The sequence below is a fragment of the Brachionichthys hirsutus genome, chromosome 14 (assembly GCF_040956055.1).
Source record: "Brachionichthys hirsutus isolate HB-005 chromosome 14, CSIRO-AGI_Bhir_v1, whole genome shotgun sequence".
NCBI lineage: Eukaryota > Metazoa > Chordata > Actinopteri > Lophiiformes > Brachionichthyidae > Brachionichthys > Brachionichthys hirsutus.
Genome location: NC_090910.1, coordinates 13,101,774 through 13,129,291, shown reverse-complemented (window position 1 = coordinate 13,129,291; position 27,518 = coordinate 13,101,774). Strand labels below are relative to the sequence as shown.

The 27,518-nt window shown below is 45.6% G+C and overlaps 3 protein-coding genes across 4 annotated transcripts; 1 reads left to right on the top strand and 2 right to left on the bottom strand.

The window, feature by feature from the left end:
• Positions 1–115: 115 nt before the first annotated feature.
• Positions 116–14,240, bottom strand: cip2a (cellular inhibitor of PP2A). Its single transcript, XM_068747863.1, has 22 exons — positions 14,139–14,240; positions 12,724–12,871; positions 10,473–10,585; positions 10,154–10,248; positions 9,988–10,084; positions 8,894–9,016; positions 8,672–8,817; positions 8,509–8,584; positions 8,146–8,361; positions 6,829–6,991; positions 6,598–6,745; positions 5,643–5,742; positions 5,424–5,542; positions 4,142–4,310; positions 3,285–3,359; positions 3,057–3,167; positions 2,676–2,872; positions 1,640–1,753; positions 1,475–1,557; positions 1,110–1,249; positions 500–858; positions 116–261 (listed from the first exon to the last, which is right to left on the bottom strand). Exons 1-21 carry the CDS (start codon positions 14,238–14,240, stop codon positions 712–714), a joined length of 2,682 nt encoding a protein of 893 aa, XP_068603964.1. The 3' UTR covers positions 116–261; positions 500–711.
• Positions 14,241–15,130: 890 nt separating this feature from the next.
• On the top strand, positions 15,131–19,748 carry lipib (lipase, member Ib). The gene is made up of 10 exons (XM_068747873.1): positions 15,131–15,182; positions 15,926–16,314; positions 16,854–16,962; positions 17,052–17,153; positions 17,442–17,531; positions 17,622–17,789; positions 17,896–17,985; positions 18,629–18,737; positions 19,023–19,196; positions 19,646–19,748. The coding sequence occupies exons 1-10, from the start codon at positions 15,131–15,133 to the stop codon at positions 19,728–19,730; spliced, it is 1,368 nt and encodes a 455-aa protein (XP_068603974.1). The 3' UTR covers positions 19,731–19,748.
• Positions 19,749–20,209: 461 nt separating this feature from the next.
• On the bottom strand, positions 20,210–26,606 carry zgc:112982 (uncharacterized protein LOC503771 homolog). 2 transcript variants are annotated; one of them, XM_068747868.1, is made up of 7 exons: positions 26,241–26,606; positions 25,090–25,878; positions 23,164–23,333; positions 22,510–22,630; positions 21,632–21,704; positions 21,424–21,545; positions 20,210–20,359 (listed from the first exon to the last, which is right to left on the bottom strand). In XM_068747868.1, exons 1-7 carry the CDS (start codon positions 26,495–26,497, stop codon positions 20,338–20,340), a joined length of 1,554 nt encoding a protein of 517 aa, XP_068603969.1. In that variant the 5' UTR covers positions 26,498–26,606; the 3' UTR covers positions 20,210–20,337. The 2 variants fall into 2 exon arrangements, with proteins under 2 accessions (XP_068603969.1, XP_068603970.1); XM_068747869.1 differs by lacking the exon at positions 25,090–25,878.
• Positions 26,607–27,518: the final 912 nt, after the last annotated feature.

Below are 27,518 nucleotides of genomic sequence, written 5' to 3'. Positions count from 1 at the left end.
TCTCCACGACGACGCTGCTGCCTGTTATCGAGGATCGAGTTCGATTGTGTTGCGTTACCTGAATCCAACCTTGGAACGATCACTGAGAAGAACCCTCAACAAGGCAAGCTCACCGCTACAATCACTTTATTTATGTCAATCGATCGTTTGAAAAGTTCCTCCATCAGGTAATGATAAACACTGAAGTGGACCCAAGTGGATTCAGACTTCGACTTCAAGTGAAAAGCATTCATCTTGTCGTCTCACATGCTGCTGCCTCACCTGTCAAAAACATTTACCGGTAAAAAATGCTTTTAAAAAACAGGCTGATAAAACCTGTAACAAAATAACTCAACGTTTTAACAGTTCAGGAAGTACAAATCTGAGGACTAAACTGGATTTCAACTACTTTATAGCACAGCAGGAAATTCCAATCGATAGATCAGAGTTTTAAGACTTCAAATATTATTTCAATGCCAGAGAAATGCACATTCTAAATGGGGAAAGTTTGGGCACAAACCTTAAGCAGGTAAGAATGCCTGACATCGCCATCACCAATCAACAGGTAGCTCCAGCTAGCGTCCTACATTTAGAGCATTCATTCATGTTCATACACATCTGATATGAAGAGACTCTGGACCGTCACCAAACAGCACTCATGACTTGAAGGACAAGTATTTCAACGGTTGATCATAAAAACAGGAAGATGAGAGCTCGTCCGTCATTGGCTGCTCAAAGAGAAAGGTTGCCGTCGCACTTCATCTTCCCGCTGCTGAGGCTGTGAATCATGGAGATCATCGCCGAGTGTTTGTTCAGCTCATCCTCCTTCTGCTTCAGCTTCGTCTCCAGTTGAGTCCTCTGAAGCTCCAAGGTGGACACCTGAGGACCAGCATCTCCTCGTGTCAAGACAAATTCATGCTTGATAAGAAACGTTGACCCATTCTAGTTGAAATGAATTCCTGTTAGTGAAAGAACTCTTCTATCCTTCTGCTGCTTGCTTGTCTGTCCTCTTTAATTGCCCCTCAGGGACAAGTAAAGTTATGAGAACGGGCAGACTGACAGAAGCACTGATGGACAAGTGGACCGGCAGATGAGCAGACGGCTAACACACGCGACCCCGCCCTCTTCACCTTGATGCTGATGTCCTTCCGAGCCTGCTCCGTCTTATTCAGTTCCTTCCTCACGATGTCCGCCGCCTCTTCGAGATCTCTCCTCTGCTCTTCATCCGCTCTCACTTTCTCCTCTTCGGCTCGCAGCTCATCACGCAGACCTGAGAGCATTGAGGAGAACCATTCATTCCACGAGGGGGTATTTATTCCAGCTAATTAGGGCAGTACATTCAGTAGACACTCATTCATTTAGTCTCAGAACACCAGGGTACTTTTTTTATTGACTGTCCTGCTCGTCAATCCACCACAAATAAATAGCCGTCAAAGTCATCTCAAAGGGTCCTAGCAAGAGAAACTATTAGCGAGGAAGTCGCTGCTGCACCAACCAGCGATGTCACTGTCCTTCTGCCGCACATTTGATTTCAGGGATCTGATGTCCTCTTCTCTGTCCTGCAACACCGACGTCATACTGGAAAACACAGATGCTTCATATAAAAACATGAATGCACCGCTTAACAAAGAAATCACAGAACGAAGAGAGTATGGATTACGTTTCATGCTGCTGTTGGAGCGCTTCCTGGTTCCTCCACAGAGTCTCGTTGCGTTTGGTGAGAGAGACATGAGCTGCCTGGAGCTCCTTCAGCACCCGCTCACTCTCATTGAACCTGAAGAGGAGACCAACCCGTCAGACACCAGAGATCCAGGTATCCACCCGGCATTGATGAAGCGTTCTCTACACGCTACATGTAAATGAAGAGATGGGATTCATCAAACCGTGTCTGTAACTAAACTCATTTGTGAGAGGGAAGGTGGGATACAAACAAACATACTTGGGCTGTTTAAGGGTAACTGTGTGCCACTGGCCCATACCAAACAGTCATCTATAGATACAGTAGTACCTCTGCTTACGAATGTCTCTACATCCGAAAGTTTCAGGTTACGAAGTATCTGAACGGGAAAATATTGCCTCTCGTTACGAAGGCGTTTCAGGATACGAAGTCAAAAATAGCTGCTCGTAGCTGCTCTGCCATTGGCTATCGCCTAAAATCTGCCTGGCAACCCGTTGCTTATGCGTGTATCCCAGCACGCTATTCGTGTCCCCCTCGTGTCACCCGGAAAAAGTGTTGACAAGTCGGGCTATTGCTCATTATGATGACGTCTGCCTCGCACATTTCCGACGGATTGTCAAAAGCCGGCAAAAGCAGACGTCACTGGATCAGTTTTTCAAGAAACGCGAGGCAGAAAACACCGCAAAGGACCAGTAAACAAAGAGGACAAAAAGTAACAGCCAACAGGTAGATTAATATTTTAAAAAAATATCATACTTTTGCGGGGCTTGGAACGGATTAGTGCATTTACATTCAAAATGCGTCTCTACTTACGAAGTTCTCACGTTACGAAGCTACTCCCAGAACGGATTAAATTCGTAAGTAGAGGCACCAGCGTACCATTACTAGTGTGACTGGGATGTAGATCACAAAACTAAGTGATCAGTTCATAGATTGAACCAACTCCGGAGAATTGTTTGTCCAATGTGCGTAAACATTTAAGACCTTTGTAAACTAAAGTGCTGTTTGTCAGTCGGACCTGTTGAACAGGACGTTGTAGGCTGCTTTCAGGGCCTGGTGCTCCTCAGAGTCCTGCTGCAGCCTGCCGTTGTGCTGCAGCAGCTCCTCCATGTCGGCCTTGGAGCGCTGCACCTCCAGCACCTGCCTACTGAGCTCCACCTGCAGCTCCTCCCGCCGTCGCTCCGCCTCCCGCATCACAGAGCCCAGTTTACAAGCCTGAAGGGATTAAGTGATGGTGGGAATCACGGAGTCTTTTTAATCACAATAAACATTACAGATGGACGAGCTGGAAGCTGGTTCAAACGATTTAGTGGTGTTAAAACGTATTCATCGACTGAATGATGGAATTCTTTCAGCACTAACTGCTCCATCCTCCAGTGAGACAGAAGAACAATAATACCTCTGCCTCAGCTTGAGCTCGCTGGAAGCGGTACTGAGCAATGAGACGATCGGCCTGAGACAGAGCCAGAGCCTTGGCCTCCAGCAGATCCTGCAGTCGATTCTCCTTCGACTAGCAGGGAGACGCAAGATGAAAGGAGCCCGCTATTTCACCTGGTGCTCAGGGTACTCCAGAGCGCATCGTCTTTGCTGTGGCAGGATTCAATGATCGTATCCATTATTCACTCACCATAAATGCTGAAAGCTTCTGCTCATAAACGTCTATGATGTCAGACACGTGGCGGTCCCTGGTTTGGTCCTGCAGCTACACAGTGAAAGACGTAGTTCACACTCAGAAGGTCAACAAGTTCATTTAAAGATCCCAAGTTATACACTGTCCACAAGTTAACGCAGGTCCCAGCAGGACAGCGTCCCCCTGTCCGTCCCAAACAGCTGCTGCAGGACAGCGTCCCCCTGTCCGTCCCAAACAGCTGCTGCAGGACAGCGTCCCCCTGTCCGTCTCAGACCGCTCTGTCAGAAAAGCCTCTGAAAGTGAAACTAAATTCATTGCATGTACACGCAATGAATGTGCATTCACGTGCACACACATCTCGTGCACGTTTTCGCACTGTGACGTCACAGTAAGAGATTTCTTACAGAACTACACAAACGACGCAGGATTGGCTGGATGGTTTATTTTGCTGTTTTTTGGGTTGATAATGAGCCAAACCCTCCATAATAGTGTAGAAACATGGGGAAACGTGTTCTTCATAATATGGGACATCCAATGTCTCCACTCTGGTGACCAGGGAATGCTCGTGAGAACAAAGGGATGTCTCTTAATCTCTGGTCGGACGTGTCTACAGCAGTTGAGCCTCTTGACAGCTCCTGCAGCTTGACCCACCTCTCCAGATGCTTAATTCCATTCAATAAGAAAGGTTGGACGATAAGAGGTGTTTGGAGACCCCTCCCTCAGGCCATGAGGACCAAATTTGTCATGTCCTTGAAGAGTTTATTCCCATGTGGCTTCATCCTTGTAGGAAGCCCCTTTTCTGTTATTATGAGACAACATGGACACTTCATACAGATCAAGAATAAATCATTTACCTCCAAGCCATTTTGGATCTTCTCCACCAGACTGTGGACACTCCTGGTCGAAATGCTCGAATTGTCCAGTGTGCTAGAAGGTGGGACTTCCTGCACCGCGATGCGTTTGAGGGACAGCTCGGCTTCCCTCTGGCGATAGGAATTGTTTGCAGCAATGCTTTCTCCTAGACTTAACCAAAAATATGTGCTGAGGTGAGAGCGGATGCTAGCTGCTGATTGTGCAGGTTTCACCGGTAGTAGACATTTTCAAGCTCATTTTTAGATCACAAAAACAATTGTACATGGATAACAGGATACAATAAACAGTGTATTATCTTCACATACGAGCAAGCAGGATGTTGCTGTAATGGTCTATAAAAGCATATTTAAGATATTTAAACATTTAAGTAGCCACCCCAAACAGAGCTTACATCACGTTTGACACAGGGAAAACACAATCAGAGTCTCTAATGTGATTACTGGTTTGTGTTGGATGCTATTTATGGTAGTGATGAGTCCCTTTTAGCAGGTGTATACTGTGCAACATATGATCCCACCTAATAGGCGCTATTTAATCGCATCACTCAAACAATAATAACCAATTAAATGGCAATACCTGCACTTGATTTGAAGGAAAATAAATGGTGTTGTTGCCGTGTCACACACTGATGAAACACCACCAGTCCAACAGGCCTGTAAGTCTCAAACACTAACCCCAACTACCTGACTTAATTGGTCATTATTGTCATTGCAGTGTGCAAACAGGGGAGCTGAGGGTTATCCATCATGCTAATGAAGGCGCAGAGGTATAACAGTGATGAAGAGCAAATGTCCATGACTCTAAAGCTATTGAACCCATCCCTGGGCCAACAGGTCAGGTTGTAGTGAAATGGATGCAAGAGAGCCTTTTAGGTTCTAGAATATACAAACTGGATGCTGCAAACTATTTAGAGAACTTCAATTTACATCTATATTCTCTCGTCAACCACACTGGTGCCTCATCCAATGTGGTCTCACTCGTTCACTCACACCCTCACAAACACCTGCAGTGGACCTCCGAGGACATGTCACCGGGCTGGGTCTCAGGAGGATATAGCATAGGAAACGAGAGTACAGCACGTCAGCACCGCTCATCTCTCACTTACGATGGCGTTCGTTCTCATGTGCCTCATTAAGATGCTCTGTGTCCCCATTCTGGACACACCCATGAATACAAATTCCACGAGGTGCCCCTGCATTAATACGAATGCAAGAATGAAAAGCACTGTATATTCATTCTGGTTATTCCCAGTCAGTGACTCACACCAATGATGGGAAGTCTGGGAGGGGTGTGGCTTCAAGCAGCACAGAGAGTCCGGTCAGCACACGGTCTCGGTGATGGGACGTCAGGGCCAGAGACAGAGGAGTCACGATCCTCTGGTCCTGATAAATCAGAGAAACACAACACATAAGGGAGTAACAGCTGAGTGTGTGTGTGTGTGTGTGTGTGTGTGTGTGTGTGTGTGTGCATTCGAGTAAACACCTGCAGCATCCTGTAGAAGCTGGTCTCCATGTCTTTCACCTGCTGCCTCAGTTTACTCATTATCTCCAGAATCCTCAGCAAAGCTTCAGCTGACACCTGGCTGAAACAGGACCTGCTGTTATCAACACCTGGCTGAAACAGGACCTGCTGTTATCAACACCTGACACCTGGCTGAAACAGGACCTGCTGTTATCAACACCTGACACCTGGCTGAAACAGGACCTGCTGTTATCAACACCTGACACCTGGCTGAAACAGGACCTGCTGTTATCAACACCTGACACCTGGCTGAAACAGGACCTGCTGTTATCAACACCTGACACCTGGCTGAAACAGGACCTGCTGTTATCAACACCTGACACCTGGCTGAAACAGGACCTGCTGTTATCAACACCTGACACCTGGCTGAAACAGGACCTGCTGTTATCAACACCTGACACCTGGCTGAAACAGGACCTGCTGTTATCAACACTGCCTCACGGAAGGAGCACAAAAGAAAGACTAAAACCAAATCCAGAGTGAAAATAAAAAGCCAGCAGCATAATCATTGAAGAGAGACCGACTAGGGTTACCCTGGGATGTATGTAAAACATAAATACTCGTGCATCCAAATGTGTCACTTATTTTATGGACTGGTTGATGACTGATTACCAAACCTTTGATTAGACCTCATGGTCCAAGTCACAGCGCCGGTCCTGTATAAGAGGGTGTACTACTGCAGTGATACTTAGGGGTGTCAAATTATTGCGTTAATTGCGATTAATTCATTACAGTCCAATCTAGGGAGGACATGAGAGTGGCTGGTGTTGGGGAGGACAAGACAAAGGACTGGGTGAAGTGGAGAAGGTTGGGTTGCTGTGGCGAAACCTGGAGGGTAAACCCAAAAGAAAAAGAAGACCCTAACTAGCAGTGCCCATTAATTGCTGATGCCACTAGACAAAATACTTCCACTTACCTGATATCACTATCAGAGCCAGCAGGGAGGCAGGTGAGTGGGTTGTTGCTATGACAACAGGAGAGGAGGGATTCAACCTGTGAGAGGCAGAGCTGAGCACTTACTTGAAGGGACACAAGAGATCTGGTCGAGTCTTCAGCACACAGGAGTGAAAGCGTTAAGGCTTCAAAAGCACCACAGACAGGAAAACAGGCCGATGGCTTTGGGCAGGTAGAGGCAGGTAGAGGATATCTAGCAGCAGACTGGCGATGAGTGTGATGCGGTGGCAGTGTTTTCTCAGGTGAGCGTCTTTCTGTACAGGATCGATGACTGTCAGCAGCCCCAACAGGACTGGAAGCAGCATTTGTATGAAGTTCAGCACCGATTCAGACACACTCGCCGTTGCTAAGGCCTCCTGGGTAGATAGAAGGAAAATAGACATGTAGAAAGCCAGCTTCTAACTGTAGCGAAAAACCCTAACCCTAACAGCACAGGAGTCAGGGGGGGGGGCACAACCGACTACAAAAAAATTAAGAGTGCACTTAAATCACACATCAGATCCTGATGAATTCAATATTCAAGTTGAAAATGACAATGATCAACCGAAAACAAAATCATCAACCGACTGAGGGCTACATTCACAAATCACACTCAAAATGAGAATATAAAAACACAAACCAATGGAGAAGCTGCTAATTCTGCATGGTGCTAGGTCCCCCACGCACCCCTTAAGGATATGTGCACCAGTATCTGACCAAGGTCATTTAGCAAGGCTCTGGTAGTGGTCCTCCTGGGAGACACAGCCAGCTGAATATGGTGGTGCCATCCTGGCTGCAGGTCATGCTTTCATTTACACCAAAGCAGCTGAAATTGATTTGCAATCACTTGTGCTTGATTAATATCCACTAAAACATTTTGGTCAATTTTTGCCAGAACACGACCACCAAAACGAATCTTTATCCGTTCCGTTCTTCCGTCCTCTGAAGCTGGTGTAAACGTTTGTGTCGTTCAGTGCAGCCAACAAAATAGCAGCGACTTGTGCACGAACCACAGGCAGAGCGTGGACGTGCGGCACGCAGACACGGGGAAAGTGCACACACACCTCGTGAACGTGCCTCCCTTTTTAAATCACAAACGACAAGGTTTCTGCCAGATGTGTTTCAATACTTGATTACAGAACTAAGCAAACTGAGCAGGATTGGCTGGATGGTTTAATTTAGCAGCTTTTGGATTGGTAATGACCCGAAAGCACCAAATATTAGTGTAGAAACATGGGAAAATGTATTTATTTTATAATATGTCCTCATTACGGTGAACCCATTAAATATAATATCATAATTGTGTACATTTACATACAACAATTTGTTTAGTGTGACTGGATGTACAGTACTTCAATACAATTAGACAAAACTGGGTTAATTAACCAAAACCTGCTACTGCACTCGAAAATTCATGCGACTATTTTTAGTGACCAATTGAGATTGAGTTAGTCCTCAATAAGGATTAACAGACGAACTTCCAACCCCAAACCCCGCTGGTGAACAGCACTTCCATCAGCTTCTGCCATACCTCCAGCAGCTCCTTCAGCAGCTGCAATGCCTGCAGCGAGCAGGACTCGGCACCTTCCACAGGTGAACTCAGCCACTGGACGAGGCAGAGCCCAGACTCGGTCGCCTGCCTGCGGCCACCTTCTCTGAATCTGAGTGCCACCGGTCTGAAAACCACCTCACACAAGTGAGAACGAAGACCTGAGACACTGCACATGGCTAGGAGAAGCTCCAGCACCTGTACACAAGAGACCAGAACTGAAACAACTTGATGCCCACTCTTTAGAACAACGTAGATCTTAAAGCAACGGGTTTTTCCTTTGAGAGAGAATAAAGGAAAGCTGCATCATACTGTCAAAAACACCCTGAAGACACCCAGCCTCACCTTGGATCCAGAGTCTGGATCTTTAGACTGTAGCAGGCCCAAAACCTGAGACACGCATGCAGGGAAGTGTTGATACCTAGGAAAGGGGGAAACGACTCGATGACTTAAGTGTGGCCTTAAAGGAAACGCTGTTGAAAACCCAGAAACCTGCGTTCCAGTGTACCGAGTGAGATAGTCTGCTATCTTGGGGTTCTTCAATAGGTCAATCAGAAGGTCAACAGAATATTTTCTTGTCAGCGTGCCATCACCATTGACAATGATGTTGAAGACTAGCTGAAATGTCTGGTGGATATTCTTGGCATCAAATATCTGAGGGAGTCATTTCAAAAGTCAAACACATTTAAATAGAGAATTATAATGAACAAGTAGCAGATATAGCACTGACCTTCTCTCCGACCTTGTCATTCAAAGTGAGGCTGGCCAGGATGGACAGCGTGAAAACAACGACCGTCAGACTGTTGTGAGCCAGGAAGTTGATGAGAGTACGATAGAATGGCTTCACGTCCTCCTACCACACAACATAAAATGATTTCTGCTGTACGTGCACTCGTTTCTTTAATCCTAACATCATCGGCTCTTCTCATGACAGTTACGAGTCTGGTTCTCGGCTATCTGTTGGTACGGTAACCTCGCCACCAAGGACAAAAGCTGCCTGAGGAACATTGTGCGTGTAGCATCGCAGGTAGCCGGGGTGAACTTCAGCAGTCTGGATGAAGTTCTTCAGCTTCACCTGCTGAATAAAGCCAAGTCGATTCGCAGGGACTAAAACCATCCACTGAATCCGGAATATAAGCTGCTTCCATCGGGGGTTCGACTGACGCTCCCCCCGGTCACTAAAAGCAGATACAAGTTCTCCTTTGTCCCACTCTCCATCAGGGCCCTGAATGCCACAGAAAGGAGGCGACCTTACACAGTGATCACTTTCTCTGCTGCTCAAGTGTGTACATGTACGCATGTAACCTATTTGCACTGTTTGCACTATTTTTATCATGTAGATTATATACCTGTACAATGTTGCTGCTCAACTCTTGTGTCTTATATGTCCCTTGAATGTATGACTGCTGTAAAACAAATTGCCCTCCGAGGGACAAGTCAATAAAAGTGAAGTGAAGTGAAATGATAATGAATTATTTACTTAATACGTCGACTACTGAAAAGCAGTGAATGGCGTAGTGTAGAAACCACTACAACCGTCTGTGTCGACTGTCCGTTCAGCTTAATATTCTGTCAGGTCTACGTCATCCTAAATTAATTCACAATCACAAGTTCTCATCCCCTCCAGCCCATGTACTTTGTAAAGGTTTAACTGCCGCTAATATATACACTTTGTAAATTATGTTTTCTCACGTTAGACAAACAACTTCATCACAAAGTTATTTTTAATTATTCAGGTTTTAATTATTTTAAATCATTTTTTGTCTCAGTAATTGGCAGGTATATTAATTAAATTGCAACATTCCTTTACCACAGCAAACTCACCAGGGATTTGATGTGACTCTGGACAGAGTGGTTGTCTCGACATAGGTTGGCCATGAGGCCAAGGCACGGCATGATGATGTCATCATTGTGAGACTGGCTGTGGCGATGGAAAGCTGGTTAGTAGCATGTTAGAAACAGCAGTCGGCAAGAGACAGAAACGTCTTACATGTTTTTCATGAGAAATGAGATGAGCTCATGGACATAGATCGTAGAGTGGAAGACACGCGTGTTGTAAGTCAGTTTCTGCAATAGCTGCAAACACTGGAAGAGAGGCAAAATACATAATTTCATCAAATAATCCATTAGTCAACTTGAATAACACCAAAGAATGCCCTTGATACAGGCACACTGGGGCTTCTTTCATTTTCCTTATAATAGAATAGCTAATTACATTCCTTCTGGAAAACAGTGCAATTAATAAATCCAAAATTGTGGTTGCAAGTCGACGACCCCCTATATGTTGTACTGGAGTGGAGTCTGCACACCTGCAGTACCAGCGGTTCTCCTGGTGTGGCGCTGTGGTGATGGATGACAGACGCCAGGGTACTGGTCAGGTTGTATCTGCTGTGTAGAATCTCCCGACTGACGTGATCACAGGCTGAAGATGCAGACGAGCGAGGATGAGCATTCCAGCAGTAAACCGACCGTCTCACGCATGAAAGTGAGCACAGAGGTTCCAACATCATTAAAACAGCTGATAGATTAAATATACAAGAACACACAAACAGTCAGATGAGTTTTCAAAAATGCATAGAATGCTGTGGGCTGCCAACGAGTAAGTCCATCAGAAACTAACCCCCCCCCTCAACTACATCCTCTAACTGGAGCAAGTCCATCAGAAACTAACCCCCCCCCCTCAACTACATCCTCTAATTGGAGCAAGTCCATCAGAAACTAACCCCCCCCCCCCAACTACATCCTCTAATTGGAGCAAGTCCATCAGAAACTAAACCCCCCCCCCTCAACTACATCCTCTAATTGGAGTAAGTCCATCAGAAACTAACCCCCCCCCCTCAACTACATCCTCTAATTGGAGCAAGTCCATCAGAAACTAACCCCCCCCCTCAACTACATCCCCTAATTGGAGCAAGTCCATCAGAAACTAACCCCCCCCCTCAACTACATCCTCTAATTGGAGCAAGTCCATCAGAAACTAACCCCCCCCCCTCAACTACATCCTCTAATTGGAGCAAGTCCATCAGAAACTAACCCCCCCCCCTCAACTACATCCTCTAATTGGAGCAAGTCCATCAGAAACTAACCCCCCCCCCCCTCAACTACATCCTCTAATTGGAGCAAGTCCATCAGAAACTAACCCCCCCCCCTCAACTACATCCTCTAATTGGAGCAAGTCCATCAGAAACTAACCCCCCCCCCTCAACTACATCCTCTAATTGGAGCAAGTCCATCAGAAACTAACCCCCCCCCCCCAACTACATCCTCTAATTGGAGCAAGTCCATCAGAAACTAAACCCCCCCCCTCAACTACATCCTCTAATTGGAGTAAGTCCATCAGAAACTAACCCCCCCCCCTCAACTACATCCTCTAATTGGAGCAAGTCCATCAGAAACTAACCCCCCCCCTCAACTACATCCCCTAATTGGAGCAAGTCCATCAGAAACTAACCCCCCCCCTCAACTACATCCTCTAATTGGAGCAAGTCCATCAGAAACTAACCCCCCCCCCTCAACTACATCCTCTAATTGGAGCAAGTCCATCAGAAACTAACCCCCCCCCCTCAACTACATCCTCTAATTGGAGCAAGTCCATCAGAAACTAACCCCCCCCCCCCAACTACATCCTCTAATTGGAGCAAGTCCATCAGAAACTAACCCCCCCCCTCAACTACATCCTCTAATTGGAGCAAGTCCATCAGAAACTAAACCCCCCCCCTCAACTACATCCTCTAATTGGAGTAAGTCCATCAGAAACTAACCCCCCCCCTCAACTACATCCTCTAATTGGAGCAAGTCCATCAGAAACTAACCCCCCCCTCAACTACATCCTCTAATTGGAGTAAGTCCATCAGAAACTAACCCCCCCCCCTCAACTACATCCTCTAATTGGAGCAAGTCCATCAGAAACTAACCCCCCCCTCAACTACATCCTCTAATTGTCCTCCTTAATTTGTCACACACATTCATCAAATATTAAAAATCGTGATTTCACAGAGGACAAAGTGTGATAATATTATGATAGTGTTTCTATCCCAGCATGCACCAGGGCTGTGTCGCCAGCACATCAAGGTGCCACACAGAGACAGCAACTATTCATGCCCGCACTTGGAATAATCAATTCACGTACATCGCATTTTCAAGAGGTGGGAGGAAACCGGAGAACCTGATACCTTCTTGCTGTGAGGCGACAGTGCTAACCACTACACCACCATGCCGCCCTAGTAAATCATGAGAACAAGAGGCTTTCTTTTTGGCACATCTATAGTTCGGGTAAAAAAATAATAAATAAAATTAAAGTACGAGGAGACAAATTATCCTCAAGACTTTCCTACTCCACTTTATTCTACACAGAGATCAATAAGAAATCCATTCCATAAACAGTTTCATTCTAGTTTATTTTCAAAGAAGAGATGAATAACTTCCTTATTGATCTTGTATAGTTTCAGCCCTTGCATAAACGGTGAAAGAGATAATCCTTAAAAAGACTCTTGTATGTCTTAATATTTGTATAAATCAATCACACATCTGTCATCAACATCAAAGTCAGCTCAACGCTACCTAGTTGACCCAGCAGTGAGATGATGGAACTCGTCAGTGTCAGATTGGAATTTGGATTTCCAGCCAGCTCCAGCAGGCCGGTGACACACTCACTGGGAAGTACCTGACCTGAGGACAGCAGCTGGTCACACTTCAAACCTAAAACCTCCTGCAAATACACAAACACAACATCTGGAGGGTCACGGCAGTGAAGAAGGAGAACTCATTTACCTGCTCGGTTAGTAACATGCATCAAGTATATGTCCAGTAAGCTGCAGAGATGAACATCTAAACACGGAAGGAACATTTGATCCAATACTCCACTTCATTGTACAAGATCAATGGCAAGACTGTACCTTTAAATCACAGTGGATCAAAGACAAAATCGGGAAAATAGAGATAAAGGAAGCAAACTAATAATCATTCTAATATATACAGATATTTTAAGTTGGTAGGACACCTGAAAGGTCAAGTCAGGAACTAATGATGGGTTATATAGTTCATTTAATTATTACCAGTAGGCACAGTTTCAACTGTATAATGCTGAAATACTTTATGTGTTGTGCCCCTTATTTCATTAAAAGCAACATGTAGCATCTCTTTCTTCTTTTATAGTCCTTATTTTAACATCAAATGTGGAATTTTAAAAACGCTAGTTTTGACGTTTGCGTCCTGATGCAGGGGGGGGGGGGGGGGGGGGGCTGCAGGATGTGAGCAAATGTAGCGTACGAGCACAAAAGCTCAAACAGCTAACAAGGACATTATTATTATTTCAGTGTGTTTTTTTAATAATGCGTTGGTTTTATATCCCACTTTTCTGGGCACCCAAAGACGCTTCACATTGTGCATTATTCATTCATTATTCATTCACTATTCATTCACTATTCACTCACTATTCATTCATTATTCATTCATTATTCATTCATTCACTCCACACTTGGTGGTGGTGAAGCTACTAGCCACATGAGCGAGGCCCTCCTGAACACCACCGACATTCACTCACTCACTACATTCACGCAGACAATGCGGGTGAAGGGTCTTGCCCAAGGACACAACGACAGTGGATACATGAGCCAGAGCCGGGACTCGAACCGCCAACCTCTCGCTCACAGGACGACCTGCTCGACCACCTGTGCCACCGTCGCCCTACAGTACAACCACAAACAGGTTTAGACAGTAACAGGATGTTTACAGCAGCTACCTGGAGGAATGGAGCATCAAAGGACGCCGTCTGTTTTAAGAGTCGATCACTGGTGATTCCGAAGCCCCCTTAAAATAGGCCTAACGACGCCCCTGCTCACGCCTCCGGACAATCTAGTGAAACCATGCCTAATTTGCATGTTTTTGGAGAGACCCGGAGAGAACATGCAAACAGAGAGGCAGCAAGTCTGATTCGAACCCGTGTCCTTCCAGCTAACCATCATCAGAACACTCACCTCCACCTGTTTCTGCAGCTTGGCCGTGTTCTGCGCCGTCCTGCAGTCTCTGTCCTGCTGGATAGCCAACAGCAGGGACTTCAAAGACGTCGTCACGTCCATCCTGGAGAATCAAATCGTTTTGCTCGAGGTCGAGACGGTGACAAACTCCGGTAGCTTTTCAACATGAAACATGTACTCCGACTTCAAGCGTGAACGTTAACTAACCGACACACCCTAGCCTCGTGAAAACAACCTATGATTCATATGTGACTAAGTAGTTAAGAGTATTTTACATGTTCCCTCTAAATTGGTGGAATATTGTGCTAGCTCGTTCCCTGCTAGCTTCGGCGCGTTCAAAACGGACTTCCTCCCGCTCCCAGCTCCGAACGTCAGTGGATTGTACCATGTTCGAAATGCGGGAGGGGAGGACCATAATAAATCCACGACGATCACGCTTTGGCCATTCGTGGGGGATTCAATCAAAACACATGATATTTTATTATTATATTCAGTGGTGTAGGGAAATTCCGTATCAGATGGGATTCCACAACGTAATTACATGCCGACACCACTAGGAACGCACCACATTTAGTTTGGTGTTGTAATGACTGATTTCAATTGAACGCCTCACAACAGTGACGTCACACACAACACGGATGAACATGGGCTTAGATTGGCTGGGGCAAAGCCCGGCCTTCAGGGAAATGTCTTTATTCCGCCATGATGCATTCACGAGAAACATGGTGGAATCCAGCGCTGATATCCGAACCAACATGTACTGATCTGTTAATTATATAAATATCTTAATCTTGACCCAAATCCTCCTTATTGACCACACACCCACAACGGAGAACAAAGAACCGGGAGAGGGTTAGGAAATACCCTAACAGTGAATAATCGTTAAAAAAATATTGATTGAGTTTTAATACACCCCCCCCCCCCCTTGCAGCAATCCCTCACTGGTTCCTCCAGCGCCGTCTGTGCCTCTCGTCTCGGAGCTCGGGGGGAGGATGCTACCTGGCAGACTTCTGCACCTGCTGGGACTCGTCCTGCTCTGCAAAGGTAACAATTGCTTTGCTGATTTAACCTACATGTCCTCTGTAGCGGTCTCAGGAGGTTAAATAAACTTTAGGTCTCTGATCAACAGAGATAAAAATAGCTGCTGCTCTCCAGCTTAGCAGGAACAGATTATTTAAAGCAGGGGTGTCAAACTCAAATACACAGTGGGCCAGAATTTAAAATTAATCAAAGCCACGGGCCAACGTTGAATAAATTAACCTTTAATGTGGACCCAAACAAGTTTTGCTTTAACATTGAGTAAGGAACAAGCAACGCTTTTGTAATTTAATCATGAAGACGTGCAAAATCGAATTTCAAATCAAAAAATGGCATCTTAAATACAAATTGTATGTTTTTTTTGCAGCCTTCTGAGGTAAATATGAAACGAAACTTTTCCACGGGCTAATACATTTGAAAATAAAATGAAAATGAATGAACCAAGCATTCAAGCCTCGGAGTAGCAAGAAAAGGTGCATAAAGAAAGCATTAATTACTGCTCAGTTTGCAACACACTGATCTAACCTGATTTAAAGCGACCCCCCTCCTGCTCCATTTAGGCTTCCAGGCTCGAGTCTTGTTGGTCGTCTCAGAGCCCCGATGATGTTGCTGCTTGTTCAGAGACAGAAGACAAGCGGACTGACTTCCGTCCTCTCGCTCTCTGGGGACTCTGCGTTGTCGGTGGAGCTTGAACTCATCTCGGTTCTTGTTCTTCAACAGACTGTTGTGTTTTTGTTTGTGGCCAGGAGGCCAGGAGGAAGAGAGTCCCGAGTCCTGCGATGACTTCACAGACCTCAACCTGTCTCACTGCTTCCTGGGAACCAGTCTGTCCGTCCGGCTGCTGCTCTACACCCGCTCAAACCTGGCCTGTGGTCGGGAGCTCCACCACCACCAGCCTTCCTCCCAGCCACTCTTCAACCCGTCCCGTCCCACTGCCTTCGTCATCCATGGCTACCGGCCTACCGGCGCCCCCCCCATCTGGATAGACCACATCGTTCATCTGCTGGCAAAGCAGGACGACTTAAATATCATTGTCGTGGACTGGAATCAGGGGGCAGCCAACCTCAACTACTTTACTGCTGTGACCTACACAAGGGAGGCAGCCTTCAACTTGACCAGCTTCATCCTGAGGATGGAGGTGAAGAGCTGCTGCGAGACAGAGGACAGTAAAAAGATGGGGGGCTCCAGGGGTCACTAGACTCTTAGATTGTGGTGTGGGCTTCAGGTTTTGTCTGCTAGAGCGTCGACCCCAGCTCAGACTGACTGCTGAACAAAGCGCAGCATTCAGATGATAAAGTCTTAGCTTTGGGGTTATGGTTATGGGTAGGGCTAGGGCTAGGGTACCCTAACCCTACCCATAACCATAACCCTACCACAACCAACTCTCAGCAAACAATCTGGACAACAAAGATTTTCAGTCGTCTTCAGCCACTGATAAGGAATGGAAAGGTCTGATAATCTGATGGAGAAGCTAACTCTAATCCTAATCTAAATGTCCTGTTTAGGCTTTTCTTTTCTGTAAACTGGACCCAACATGGAGGTCTTGGTGTTTCTCTACAAGGGGAGAAGAGTAAATAGTTATTGAAGATCAAAGTGAACATGAAGCTGTGATCATCAGGCTGACCCCCCAGCAGCAGGAAATCATGTTTACCTTGACATGACACTTGTTGTCTGCAGGATGGGGGGGCATCGCTGGGCTCACTGCACCTCATCGGGGTCAGTCTGGGAGCTCACCTGGCTGGATTCGTAGGAGCAAACCTGAAGGGCAGGATCGGACGCATCACAGGTCAGTTAGAATAAGCCTCGTAGGAACCGGACCTACAAATGGATCATTAAACCAAACTAGAATTAAACTTGGAGGAACTTACTCCCCAGGTCTGGACCCAGCAGGGCCCATGTTCACCAGCGCCACAGCGGAAGAGAGGCTGGACCCGTCAGACGCCATGTTTGTGGACGTCCTTCACACGGACATGAACTGTGAGCAGATACGACCTAAAGACAGACGGTGGATGAAGCAGAGAAGCAGGCTGCTCCCTGCAGGGGGGGGTCCAGGTTGGGGGGGCACTGTTGCTTTTAAACATCTGTTTTGCATTGATGGATGTTTGTTTATTATGTATTCTTTGTTTGTATGGTTCATGTTTATTTTTTTATTGTCTGTAAAAGCACTTTGTGAATTTTATTTCTAAAAAAGTGCTATATACCGTAAATAAAGCCTATTATTATTAGTATTATTGATTGATGATTGATGATTGATTTCTTGAGCAGCGTTTGGTCTGAGAGGAACTCATGGTCATATCGACTTCTATGCCAACGGTGGAGCTGATCAACCAGGATGTCCTAAATCTATCTTTGCAGGTGAACACACACACACACACACACACACACACACACACACACACACACACGCACACACACGCACAGTACTGTTGTCCTTCCTTCCCACAGGTAAATCTTACTTCGTGTGCGACCACCAGCGCTCCGTGTTTCTGTTCCTGTGCTCTCTGAACCACACCTGCAGCCTCACAGGTTACCCCTGCTCCTCCTACAACGACTACCTGGAGGGGCGGTGCCTCCAGTGTGAGGTCTTCAGACCTGCTCCCTGTCCTGTGTTGGGTACGTGTCCGACACCAGGTGGCGCTCTGATTGCCTGTGTACTCTCACCTGCAGGTTATGATGTCAGCAGGTGGCGCTCTGATTGCCTGTGTCCTCTAACCTGCAGGTTATGATGTCAGCAGGTGGAGGGAGACTTTGCTGAGACTCGGACAGACCAAACTCTTCTTCAGTACCACGGCCACGCTGCCCTACAGGAGTGAGTCCAGCTCAGAGAAAGATCATCTCAAAATGTTCTCAATTTAACAATTGACCTTTCCGTAAAACTCGACCAACACGACTGAGCAGACGTCTGGTCGACGCATGCATGCGTTCGTTTACGTGGGAAAACACGGCTTCAGGCAAACAAACCACTGATGCTTTGATCGGTGTGTCATACAAATCCAAAGATCATCGAAAATGGTGAAACGTTGTAGTTACGGCCTGTGTAACCGTGACGACCGGTATCCTTAATGTGACATCACAGTCCGAGAGATTTCTTCCAGCAGCGTTTCTGGACTTGCTTACAGAAGTACACAAACTACGCAGGATTGGCTGGATGGGTTTTAGTGACCCTAACCCTCCATAATAGTGTAGAAACATTGGGAAAGTGTCCAAACGATTTCTCAAAACAACAGTCTCCCATCAAAATGTGGATCGTTTGATCACGACACAGAAATACCTTTTCATGAAAATGGTCCAAAACATGAAGAACTGTCCCATAACTAATGGGGTTAAGACTGCATGGCTCGAGGTCGGCCAGTCCCACTTCGGGGCCACGTTTGGGAGGTGGTAGCTCAGTCCACAGGACCTTAATACGGGAAGCCCACCCTGCCTAAGATCTGACATTGTGTGTGTTGCAGAGCTTTGCTACAGAGTGGACATGGTGACCTGGAACCAGTACCTCCGCTGGGGCATCATCTTCATCCGGCTGCACAGCGGGAGAAAATTCACAGAGGCCCGGATAGACCAGTGAGTCTGCCAGGAAAACAAGAATCAGCTGCTCACTCTGGATTCCGTCTGTCGGGTCCATTTCTAGCAGTGGACGATGTCAGCGGGACAGAGCGTGTTGACAGTGACGACCATGTGACCGGCGTGGCTCACTGGTGCGTTCTCTTACGGAAGGGGATGAATCAGGCTCTGACAGCGTCAGTATTGATGCTGGATCTACTGGAAAATGACGTCCTTGGAGTGAAATAATGTGGAAAACATTTTACGGTCGCCGCCTGAATTCCTCCTCCTCCTCTCTGCTCCCAGTAAAGTTCTCCGGTTCGAGCAGTACACCTCCACACGTCTGCTCGCCCAGTTTGATGATGATCTGCAACCAGTCCAGAAGATCTCCATGAGGATCAGCACTGGCAATGTGATCGGGCCTCGCTACAAATTCCGACTACTAAGAGTACGCTTCACACCACTGGAGCATCCCGAGAGGTCAGTGGTCAAACTGTTTCTCGGTCGTCCATCAAGCTCAGTACCTGGACCAGGTATGTGGCACATCGCTATTGGCCCGGCCTCTCGAGTGTCTCCGTGCTCTGACGATCATTTACTCCCGGTGATTGATCACCTTTGAATGTGGTCTGGGGGAGTGGGTCAGTCAGGATAGATGCTGATGCCAGGAGTGATAAAGTCAAAGTTACTAATTACCGTAGTTCTCTTGAATTTCAGAATTCATCTGGTACTATTTATTCAATGATTAATACAGAACCACAAACAAGATCAGTATTGTAGATTTATCAATAATTGATATAGAGCCACAAATGGAGACTAGAATAATACGCCAAAGGGACCTGCAGCAACCGAGGTGGCTTACAGACTTAATCAGGGATCCGTTACCATGTGAAACAGCTATTGATCAGCTATTGATTGTTTTCTACTGCCAGGCCTGTAATGTGCCGTTATGACATCATCGTGGAGGAGAACATGGAGGTGGCGTTTCGTCCGTTACCTTGCGAGTCTGGTGCCTGACTCAACCTACAGGGTCTCCTGGCTGGAACACCAACGGGCCTCTTCATCGGATGATGAAGATGAGGGTCAAAGATACCTCATACATCGTGTTGTTATGACTTTAGCCATACTGCTGTGGGAGCTGATGGGATGTAGAATAGAATAGAAAGCCTTTATTGTCTTTGCACAGTGGCTACGCAAAGAGATTAGGAGCGCTGCTCCGTCCGGTGCGCAGTGCAACATAAAGTTCAACCATAACAGAAACTTCAGGCAGAGTTTAAAGCCACGTCGCCGACATGACTTACCCATGACCGGATGTTGCCTATAATAAAAGTGTTTCAGGGGTTTTTGTCATTTAAAGATTTCACAAAAAATTTAAATACGTACTCCACCGGGAAGACAATGACATCATGTATGCCTGCGACCAATGCAATGACGACGTTAATGTCAGTTCTACACGCTATAACGGGCACCCGATGGCCAAAAGTCCTCCTGAAGACAGAACGCAACGTTGGAGGTTGACTCAACAAACCATTTATTTTCTGTGAATGACTGAAGGGAGCAACTAAACATTACTGGTGAAGTGCTGGGAGGAGTTACTGGTGTGACCCCACCACTGGCTTTATCACTAACCAATCACCAGGGAGGACCTGTGGGTGACAAAGAGGTTCAGCATTAAGATGGCTGGGCCAACCAGGATACACATCTCAAGACGCCGATCAGAGATCAATTCTTCAAACAAGTTAGCAGCAAACAGACCCTAAACTCAACATGAAACTGTTTACCAAAGAAAGCAGCTTGATCGGACCAGTTAATATTTATTGATTACTGCTATGGTTATTTATGATACTGTCAGGTTTGTGACACTGTAAGAGAGAAAATCAGAACAAGCCCCAAAGATTCAACCCAATAACATTTACTGGCGGTAAGAAACGAGACTAGTATTCTTTCTTTCAGCAAGGGAGAATGGAGCTGCTCTCTAGCCACGCCATCGACTCTCCCAGCTAGCCTCGTCCTCCATTCTCAGAGAAACAGCTCCCCCTGCTGGTTTTATTAGCAGATAAGAACGTGTACGTGCGTACTCCAACCTTGAGCAGATAGCTCTTCCAGAAAACACAAATTGTTCACTTCTTCCGTCTAGTCAGCATATAACAGATATATACGATTGTCACATACTTTATGAATATCTTGAGTATTGATTATGAAGGAAATGATTATAAATGGCCTTAAAAGAACCATGACATAACTATTGCTACTCATTGGTGAATTAATGATAAACACATTCGCAGATTTATCTAACAGATACAGTGCAAATATGTTTTCAATAGATTCCATCATCAATGTTCCACTGATCATCAGTGAACATGAAACCACGACTGATCTTTGAAATCGATCAACTGAAGCAGCCACTGATCCATGGGGCCAAACTCTGTGCCCCGATGGGTTCTACTCACGCACATAGACGCAGCTGTTCTACATGATTAATAAAGGATTTTCAGAAATTGATTTTATTCATATGGGAACTGATGTCTTCAGGAATTAAATGTGAGATTAATAATAATTAAAACAATATAAATTGCAGAGACACATTCTCCTTGGCCTGAGACTTTTTGCTCTTGATGAAATAATTATTGGTCGTTTAAAACCGTTTTTAATTTAGATGGAGGAAATGATTCTCTTTGATCGGAAACCTGAAGCCTGCGTCCTTCCTCACCTGTGTGGAGTTGGAGGAGCCTGAAATGTCCTTGTTCCTGCTATTGTGACCTTCACACACTCCAGTCTCTCCTGCCTCTTCCTCTCCAGGTCATGTCTCAGGTCTCCTGGACCTCGCACTGGCTGTATGACATCATTAAGACAAATAAATGATAATTGATCTACTGATACGCTGTTCTGCATCCATCTCATCAAACATGATCATTTACCTGCTGGGATCCCAGTCTGGAGAACAGAGACTCTTCATCATCTAGCAGAGAGTTCGTCTTCAAACTGAAGCCTCTGCCGGAGACAGAATTCATTACTTAGAAAAAGGTTTTCTAGAAGTATTAATTATATCAAGAATCATCTAAAGAAGAAATAACCCGACATTGCCACTAAAAAATTAAAATGTATGAAAAAATAAAAGCGGTACGTCGCAGTCATGCAATCAAGTGGCTTGAAAAGGAAGCAATGAGCAGCCTTGAAGGCAAACTCCTGGGCTGAAGGACCCGTATAGCAATCACCGGTGAGGCCTTCCAAACGTAGGTCAGATACGCATCGTGTACCTGAATCTGTTATCGGTATATAAAATGAAACAACGGTGCACACACGCCGACCGAGTGGAACTGAAACGGTGATCAGATTATCAGAGCAGAAACGGCCCAGAGGACTAGCTACCACCCACCACCGGCCTCTGGGTTAACCCGTGGCACAGGTTGAGTGGGTCGGCCCTTGAGCGAGAGGTTGGCGGTTCGATTCCCGTCTCCGGCACGTGTCTATACCGTCATTGTGGCCTTGGGCAAGACACTTCACCCACACCCTGTGTGAATGTGAGCGAGTGAATGGTCAGGAGGGCCGATGGCGCAAATTGGGAGCCTCGCTTGTGTCAGTCGACCCCAGAGCAGCACCTCAGGGCCGCTGTGGCTCCAATAGTAGCTTCACCACCAGCATACAATGAACAATGCAAGAGCGCTTTGAGTTATAGGAAGAACATATAAATAATATAAAACCGGTAACCTGTTCATACATGGAGTGTGAACGTGCTAAATAGATGCAGTGGCTTTACCATCCAGTTCACGTTTGGTTCTACAGCTCAATAACATACCGGTTTGAACTGAATCTCTGGTCCAGGGTCAGCTCCTCCGTCGGTGCTTCGGAGAAACTTTGCGTTGGTGGAGCTGAGAATCGCTCATTCAGGCTGATGCCACCATCTCTGAAATACTGTTCTGTAGATACAGACAATCAGTGCAGCTTCTGCACCCATAGGAGCGCTCCGGGTACGAGTCACATTTCAATATCTAACACTACAACAACCTGCTTTGGAGAACAGTCACACAGTGGAAAAGCACTATGTGTTAAAACTAGTTGTGCAAATAGATTTGACAGTAAAGTCGGAATCATCCAGTGGTGACAGGTCTGAAGAGCTCATCTTCTCCAAGAGAAACAAAACAACCCATTAGCTGACAAAGATATAGCTTAAGATTTAAAAAGGCAACGTTAGACACCTGGGTCGGGAATCAGTCAGCAGGAAACATGAGTGTAGGGTTAGTACATTATTATTATTTCTGCTACCGGTAGACCGAGTGACAAGCGAAGGGAGACAGCGAGAGGCGGCAGTGACTACAGGTGACATGGTGAGGATTCTCTCAACTGGGTTTTCACGTTTTTACCATGAGAAAAACGACAGCCAACATGCTCCACTGCTGAATTTACACAATACTCATAGATGAGACATTTTTGTACAGTTTGCTACGCTGACCTTTTACATGGTGCACTAGTGTGATGATTTCTTGGGCAAAGGTCCCAGTGTGCACTGTAGTCTCGTGGTATGTTCCAGAGTGCTCCAACATGGGCAGGAAGTCCAGACGCTGGCGACCAACGTTGACGAGGTCTAAAGACAGCTGCCGCTCTGAAGAGTAGCATCGCAAACTGCAGAGGACAAGAAAGAAGAATGAAGCCAGAAGATAAACTGATTTCACTGAAGAACACTGCTAAAGACTGATTCAGTTTCAGTTAGCTAGGATTTCTACCAGCCCTGGATAGTTTGTAGTATATCAAGAAAGCAGTCAGAGATCTGCTACTGGACTGAGTTCTAGAAGCCACTCATTCGCCAGAGTTCTCCAAGACACAACATCAAAGAACTTGGTGTGAGAACTATTCTTGTATTTAAAACAAAACATTAAGAAGACAGGAATAACATCTTTACCTTACCCAATAGACTTACCTTTCACGAGTCCCACATCTGGTTGTTGTCATTAACTACACCCTATGACCCCATAAAATAAACAGAATAAAACATTCACATCTTTACAGTTGTGGAAAATGACTCAGAAGGCCGAACAAATACCGAGCGTCAGAGACAAGCAAGTAAAAATGGATGTAAAAGACGCAAAATGATTCTCCAAGGCCGTGAATACGATGACCGAGAAAATAGTCGGTCCGGTGACGCCTAGTCCTTCCGGTTCAAGAGGCAGCCATCGAAGCCAAGACCCAACAACAGATACAGCTGGCAGAAACCAATCAGTCGCACTTCTGTGAAAGCTCCCTCTTCTGTTCTTGAGCTGTTGAAACCATCATGATGGTTAGTCACACATTTCAACTTCAGTACCATCACCAACACTTCCATGGAATATTGTGGATCTTCAGTAATTAATTCAACGGCAAAATCTGTCTTCATTAGCGACATCTCCTCGAACAGTGATATCTCCGTCTTCGTTCCCACACATCTTGAATCTTCCATCTTCCCACCTTGAACTGGGTGATAGCAGTTTTTGCTAAGGTGCGTGTTGTTTAATCACCACAGGTTGGATCCATCCATCTTCGGAAGCACTATATAACTTACCTCCTGTAAGAAGTAGTTTCTAAATTCAGTTTCTCCAGCATCAACTTTCATGATCCAGCTTCACACACAAAATCAGAAATGTCTTGCATATGTCACAGTATAAGCCAGAGCTTCATCAGTAACATCCATCAGGTGGTTAAAGGAGATCCTTCAATTGCAAAGACAAGTTCTTCTATTGGCACTCAATCATGACGATGTTCCATTTTCCAACGCGTTGGATACTGCATGACACAATGGCTCTTCATGACAGCAGCAGTCTCCACTTCTTCTGTGACCCGACATTTACACAGTGGATGGTCACTGGTGAAGGTGAGGTCACCTTTGCATGCCTTAAGGAATATGCTTGTCCAGTTACAATCCCTCCATCCATCTGCTTGCCAAAAATACATTAGAAGGAAATGTCCAGCCTGTCCATTGTCAGCCTTCATGATCTTTAGTTTGTTGCGTAAGAAGTCTTCTCCAAACGTTGTTCTCAGCCCTACGAGCCTTCATCGTGATGTCGTTAGTTGACAGAGGAACCTTTCCAAAAGGCTTGTATGTGATGACAGCTTCGACAATGACAGTGAACTGAGAGATGCTGATTCTAGTCCGGATGTTTTCACTGTTGGTTGAAAAGGTGTTGTTGCTTCTCTTCGGTGCCCATCCAGGAGAACGTTTTATGAAGAGTTGATTTTTGGCATTCCGGTAATGTCTACACTGAAAACCCACTGAACGGAAAAGGCCAACTAGCACCCGTGACATCAGGTCGTTTCGTTTTTCCTCATGCATCCACAATCACTGGTCTAAAAAATATACACGTGCGAACGTTTACTTCTTTGCTAGTCCGACTCAAAAATACTTTACCTGTTTTTGTTTATTGGTTGGCTTGTGTCCACTTTGATGGTTAATGTCTCTCCCATTTCAACCATTGTGTTTTTTTGGTCAGTCCATCCTCGTACCTTCTCACATGGCACTGACGGGTCGATGTCAGACTTGAAGAGGTGTCGTTCTGGACTTCCCGGTCTGCCATGTCTCCAATGAGATCTGGCTTCTTGTACCCAGCGTGGCGCTCCTCCTCTGGGTTTCTCATCCCTGAAAGGTTGGGTTTCCAGCTTCTGTCCTTCACGAGGACCTTGGTGTCCCTTGGAGGATTGCTGTAATCGAGACTGACTCCTGTGTGGTTCAGTCTTTAAACCTTGGCCTTCGCTAAATATCCCGCTAGCTGAGAGAGGACCACTCCTTTCCCTGTGGTTCATGGGACCATTTTGACCACCGAATCCCATGGAGTTTGTGCTAACTTGCGATGTCATGCTTCTCTTACTAGCATGGTTCTTTGTCGCTCTCCAGTTATCTTGAAGACGGTGTCCTCTTGCTTCTTCCCAATCGTCAAGCCTGCTGTCCAATTTCCTGAAACGATCCGTAGAGGAGCTCTTTGGACAAGGACTCCTCTGCCAAGCAAAGTCAGGCCCAAGATCACTGGGATCATCAAATCCTTTTCCGCCACGTGTAATGCCATGATCATGTTCAATGACAAGTGGTCCAGAGTGTCGAATGCCTCCATAAGGTAGACTCTCGTCAACATCTCCTCCAAAACTATTTCTGGGTGAGTTAACTGAGTAACGCTGGTCCACATAGTCCTCCTCAGCCCTGAACCTGTGACAGTATGAGAGGGGGTGACATGGTTCAACCATTCTTCAAACAACTGTCACATCTACAATTTAGGTTTTCAATTTACACCCGAATTTGCTTTGGACCCACAGAATATGTCAAAGAACTGTTTTACCACAGTAAGTCGAAGATTTGGAGCTGCATTTCTATACTTTATTATTCTCTCAGATCCGAGGTCATTTTCTTCAGTTGCATAAAAATCCCACACAAGGATTAACAGCAAACGTTTATCAAGCAATTAAGTATAAGAACAAATGACCTCAGGATATACAATGCTGGTTTAACTAGATTTTTATATTATGCATTCGCGATTCCTTTTTCGCGGTCATAATGTATGTCAAATTTACCGGTCATCCATTTGTCTTCGTTGTCTTTTGAAGGGAAGGTTCCTCTCTCTGTGCGAATCCTCTCTTTGTTTGTCTCTGTTAGGACCCTGTGTGTTTCTCCTTCCCCTTTGGTCCTCTGACCTCCCGCTGGGGCTGGGGTCTCTGACCCTCCCATGACCTCTGTCCTGCTCCTCTCTCCTCCAGCCTATCCCTCTCTCAGACTCTCTCGGTTGGAAGTCCGAGTGAGACCGCGGTGTCGGCGTATATTGTTCCTTCATCAATCTCGGAGAAGAGTGGGATGACCTCCCTCTGTGACCAAAATTCTGTAAATTAAACCCTCCTCTGCATCTGTCTCCATCTCCTGCTCCATTATGAGGTAGGGAAGCCCTACGGTGGCCATAGACAATACCATCATGCTGAGGTGAAGGCTTCCTGTGGTAGAACTCCTCCTGGCCGGGACGATGCTGATGCCAAAGGGTTCGGTCATCTGGGAAGTGAGGGGATCTTCTCTGGACTTCTGGATACGCAACTCCTCCGAAGTAACCCGGGCGTTCTTCAGGATCTTCTCTGGGTGCGTGACTCAGACCCAACTGATTATCATCAAGTTCTGCACGAACTTTGTAAAAACCAAGGCTGGATTCCTCCCATGGAAACCTCCTGGGGGAAAAAAAACTTAATCAGTATCCTCATTGCAATTTAAATAGAGAGTAAAGACTAAAGGTGGATGAACGTTTAAGATCTTTTCAGAATTTGAAATTTATAGGACGCACAAACATTTACATGAAATACTAGTAATATGTCCACTTGCCTGGAATGTGGTGATCTGGACCTCGGTCTGGACATTTTCTCCACCTTTCAGTGAAAAGAGGTTTTAGTTTCAAGATAATTTAACACCAGGCAACATGATGTCAAACAATTAGAACAAAAACAATATTTTGACAATGACACGTATTAATTGCTTTAGTAATTTATTGTAATTTATGTAAGTTATTTATTGTCATCTCGCATCAGTGGTGTAATTTATTTTAGATTAATTGTTAGTTTGCACTGGCGGTGTAATAACATTTTATTTTTGTCTTTCTAATGTTACGTTGCATCAATTGCGTAATTTAATATTGGATTTATTTTTATTTGTATTGTTATTTGTATTGTTTTTTGTGGATGATTTATGTACGAAGGACTTTCAACGGAAACAAGCCCGCAAGGGCTTTTTTGAAATGCTCCTCTTAGACAGGATGTTTGACGTTATTTGTACTGTAATACATGCTACTGTTTGACTGTACTTGTACTGTAATACAT

Bases quoted from the DNA above. Each gene is read 5' to 3' on its own strand.
- cip2a (XM_068747863.1), bottom strand. From the start codon at position 14,240: ATGGACGTGACGACGTCTTTGAAGTCCCTGCTGTTGGCTATCCAGCAG. The intron at 8,585-8,671 runs GTACACTGGAAC...CCCCTTTCCTAG, and splicing joins ATAGCAGACTATCTCACTCG to GTATCAACACTTCCCTGCAT. The intron at 859-1,109 runs GTGAAGAGGGCG...GCTGGTCCTCAG, and splicing joins GGAAGGACATCAGCATCAAG to GTGTCCACCTTGGAGCTTCA.
- lipib (XM_068747873.1), top strand. From the start codon at position 15,131: ATGCTACCTGGCAGACTTCTGCACCTGCTGGGACTCGTCCTGCTCTGC. The intron at 17,154-17,441 runs GTGAGCAGATAC...TTTCTTGAGCAG, and splicing joins CCTTCACACGGACATGAACT to CGTTTGGTCTGAGAGGAACT. The intron at 17,790-17,895 runs GTACGTGTCCGA...TCTAACCTGCAG, and splicing joins TGCTCCCTGTCCTGTGTTGG to GTTATGATGTCAGCAGGTGG.
- zgc:112982 (XM_068747868.1), bottom strand. From the start codon at position 26,497: ATGAAGGAACAATATACGCCGACACCGCGGTCTCACTCGGACTTCCAA. The intron at 23,334-25,089 runs GTAAAGTATTTT...TGTCCTCTGCAG, and splicing joins CAACCAATAAACAAAAACAG to TTTGCGATGCTACTCTTCAG. The intron at 21,705-22,509 runs GTATGTTATTGA...TGTCTCCGGCAG, and splicing joins CAGAGATTCAGTTCAAACCG to AGGCTTCAGTTTGAAGACGA.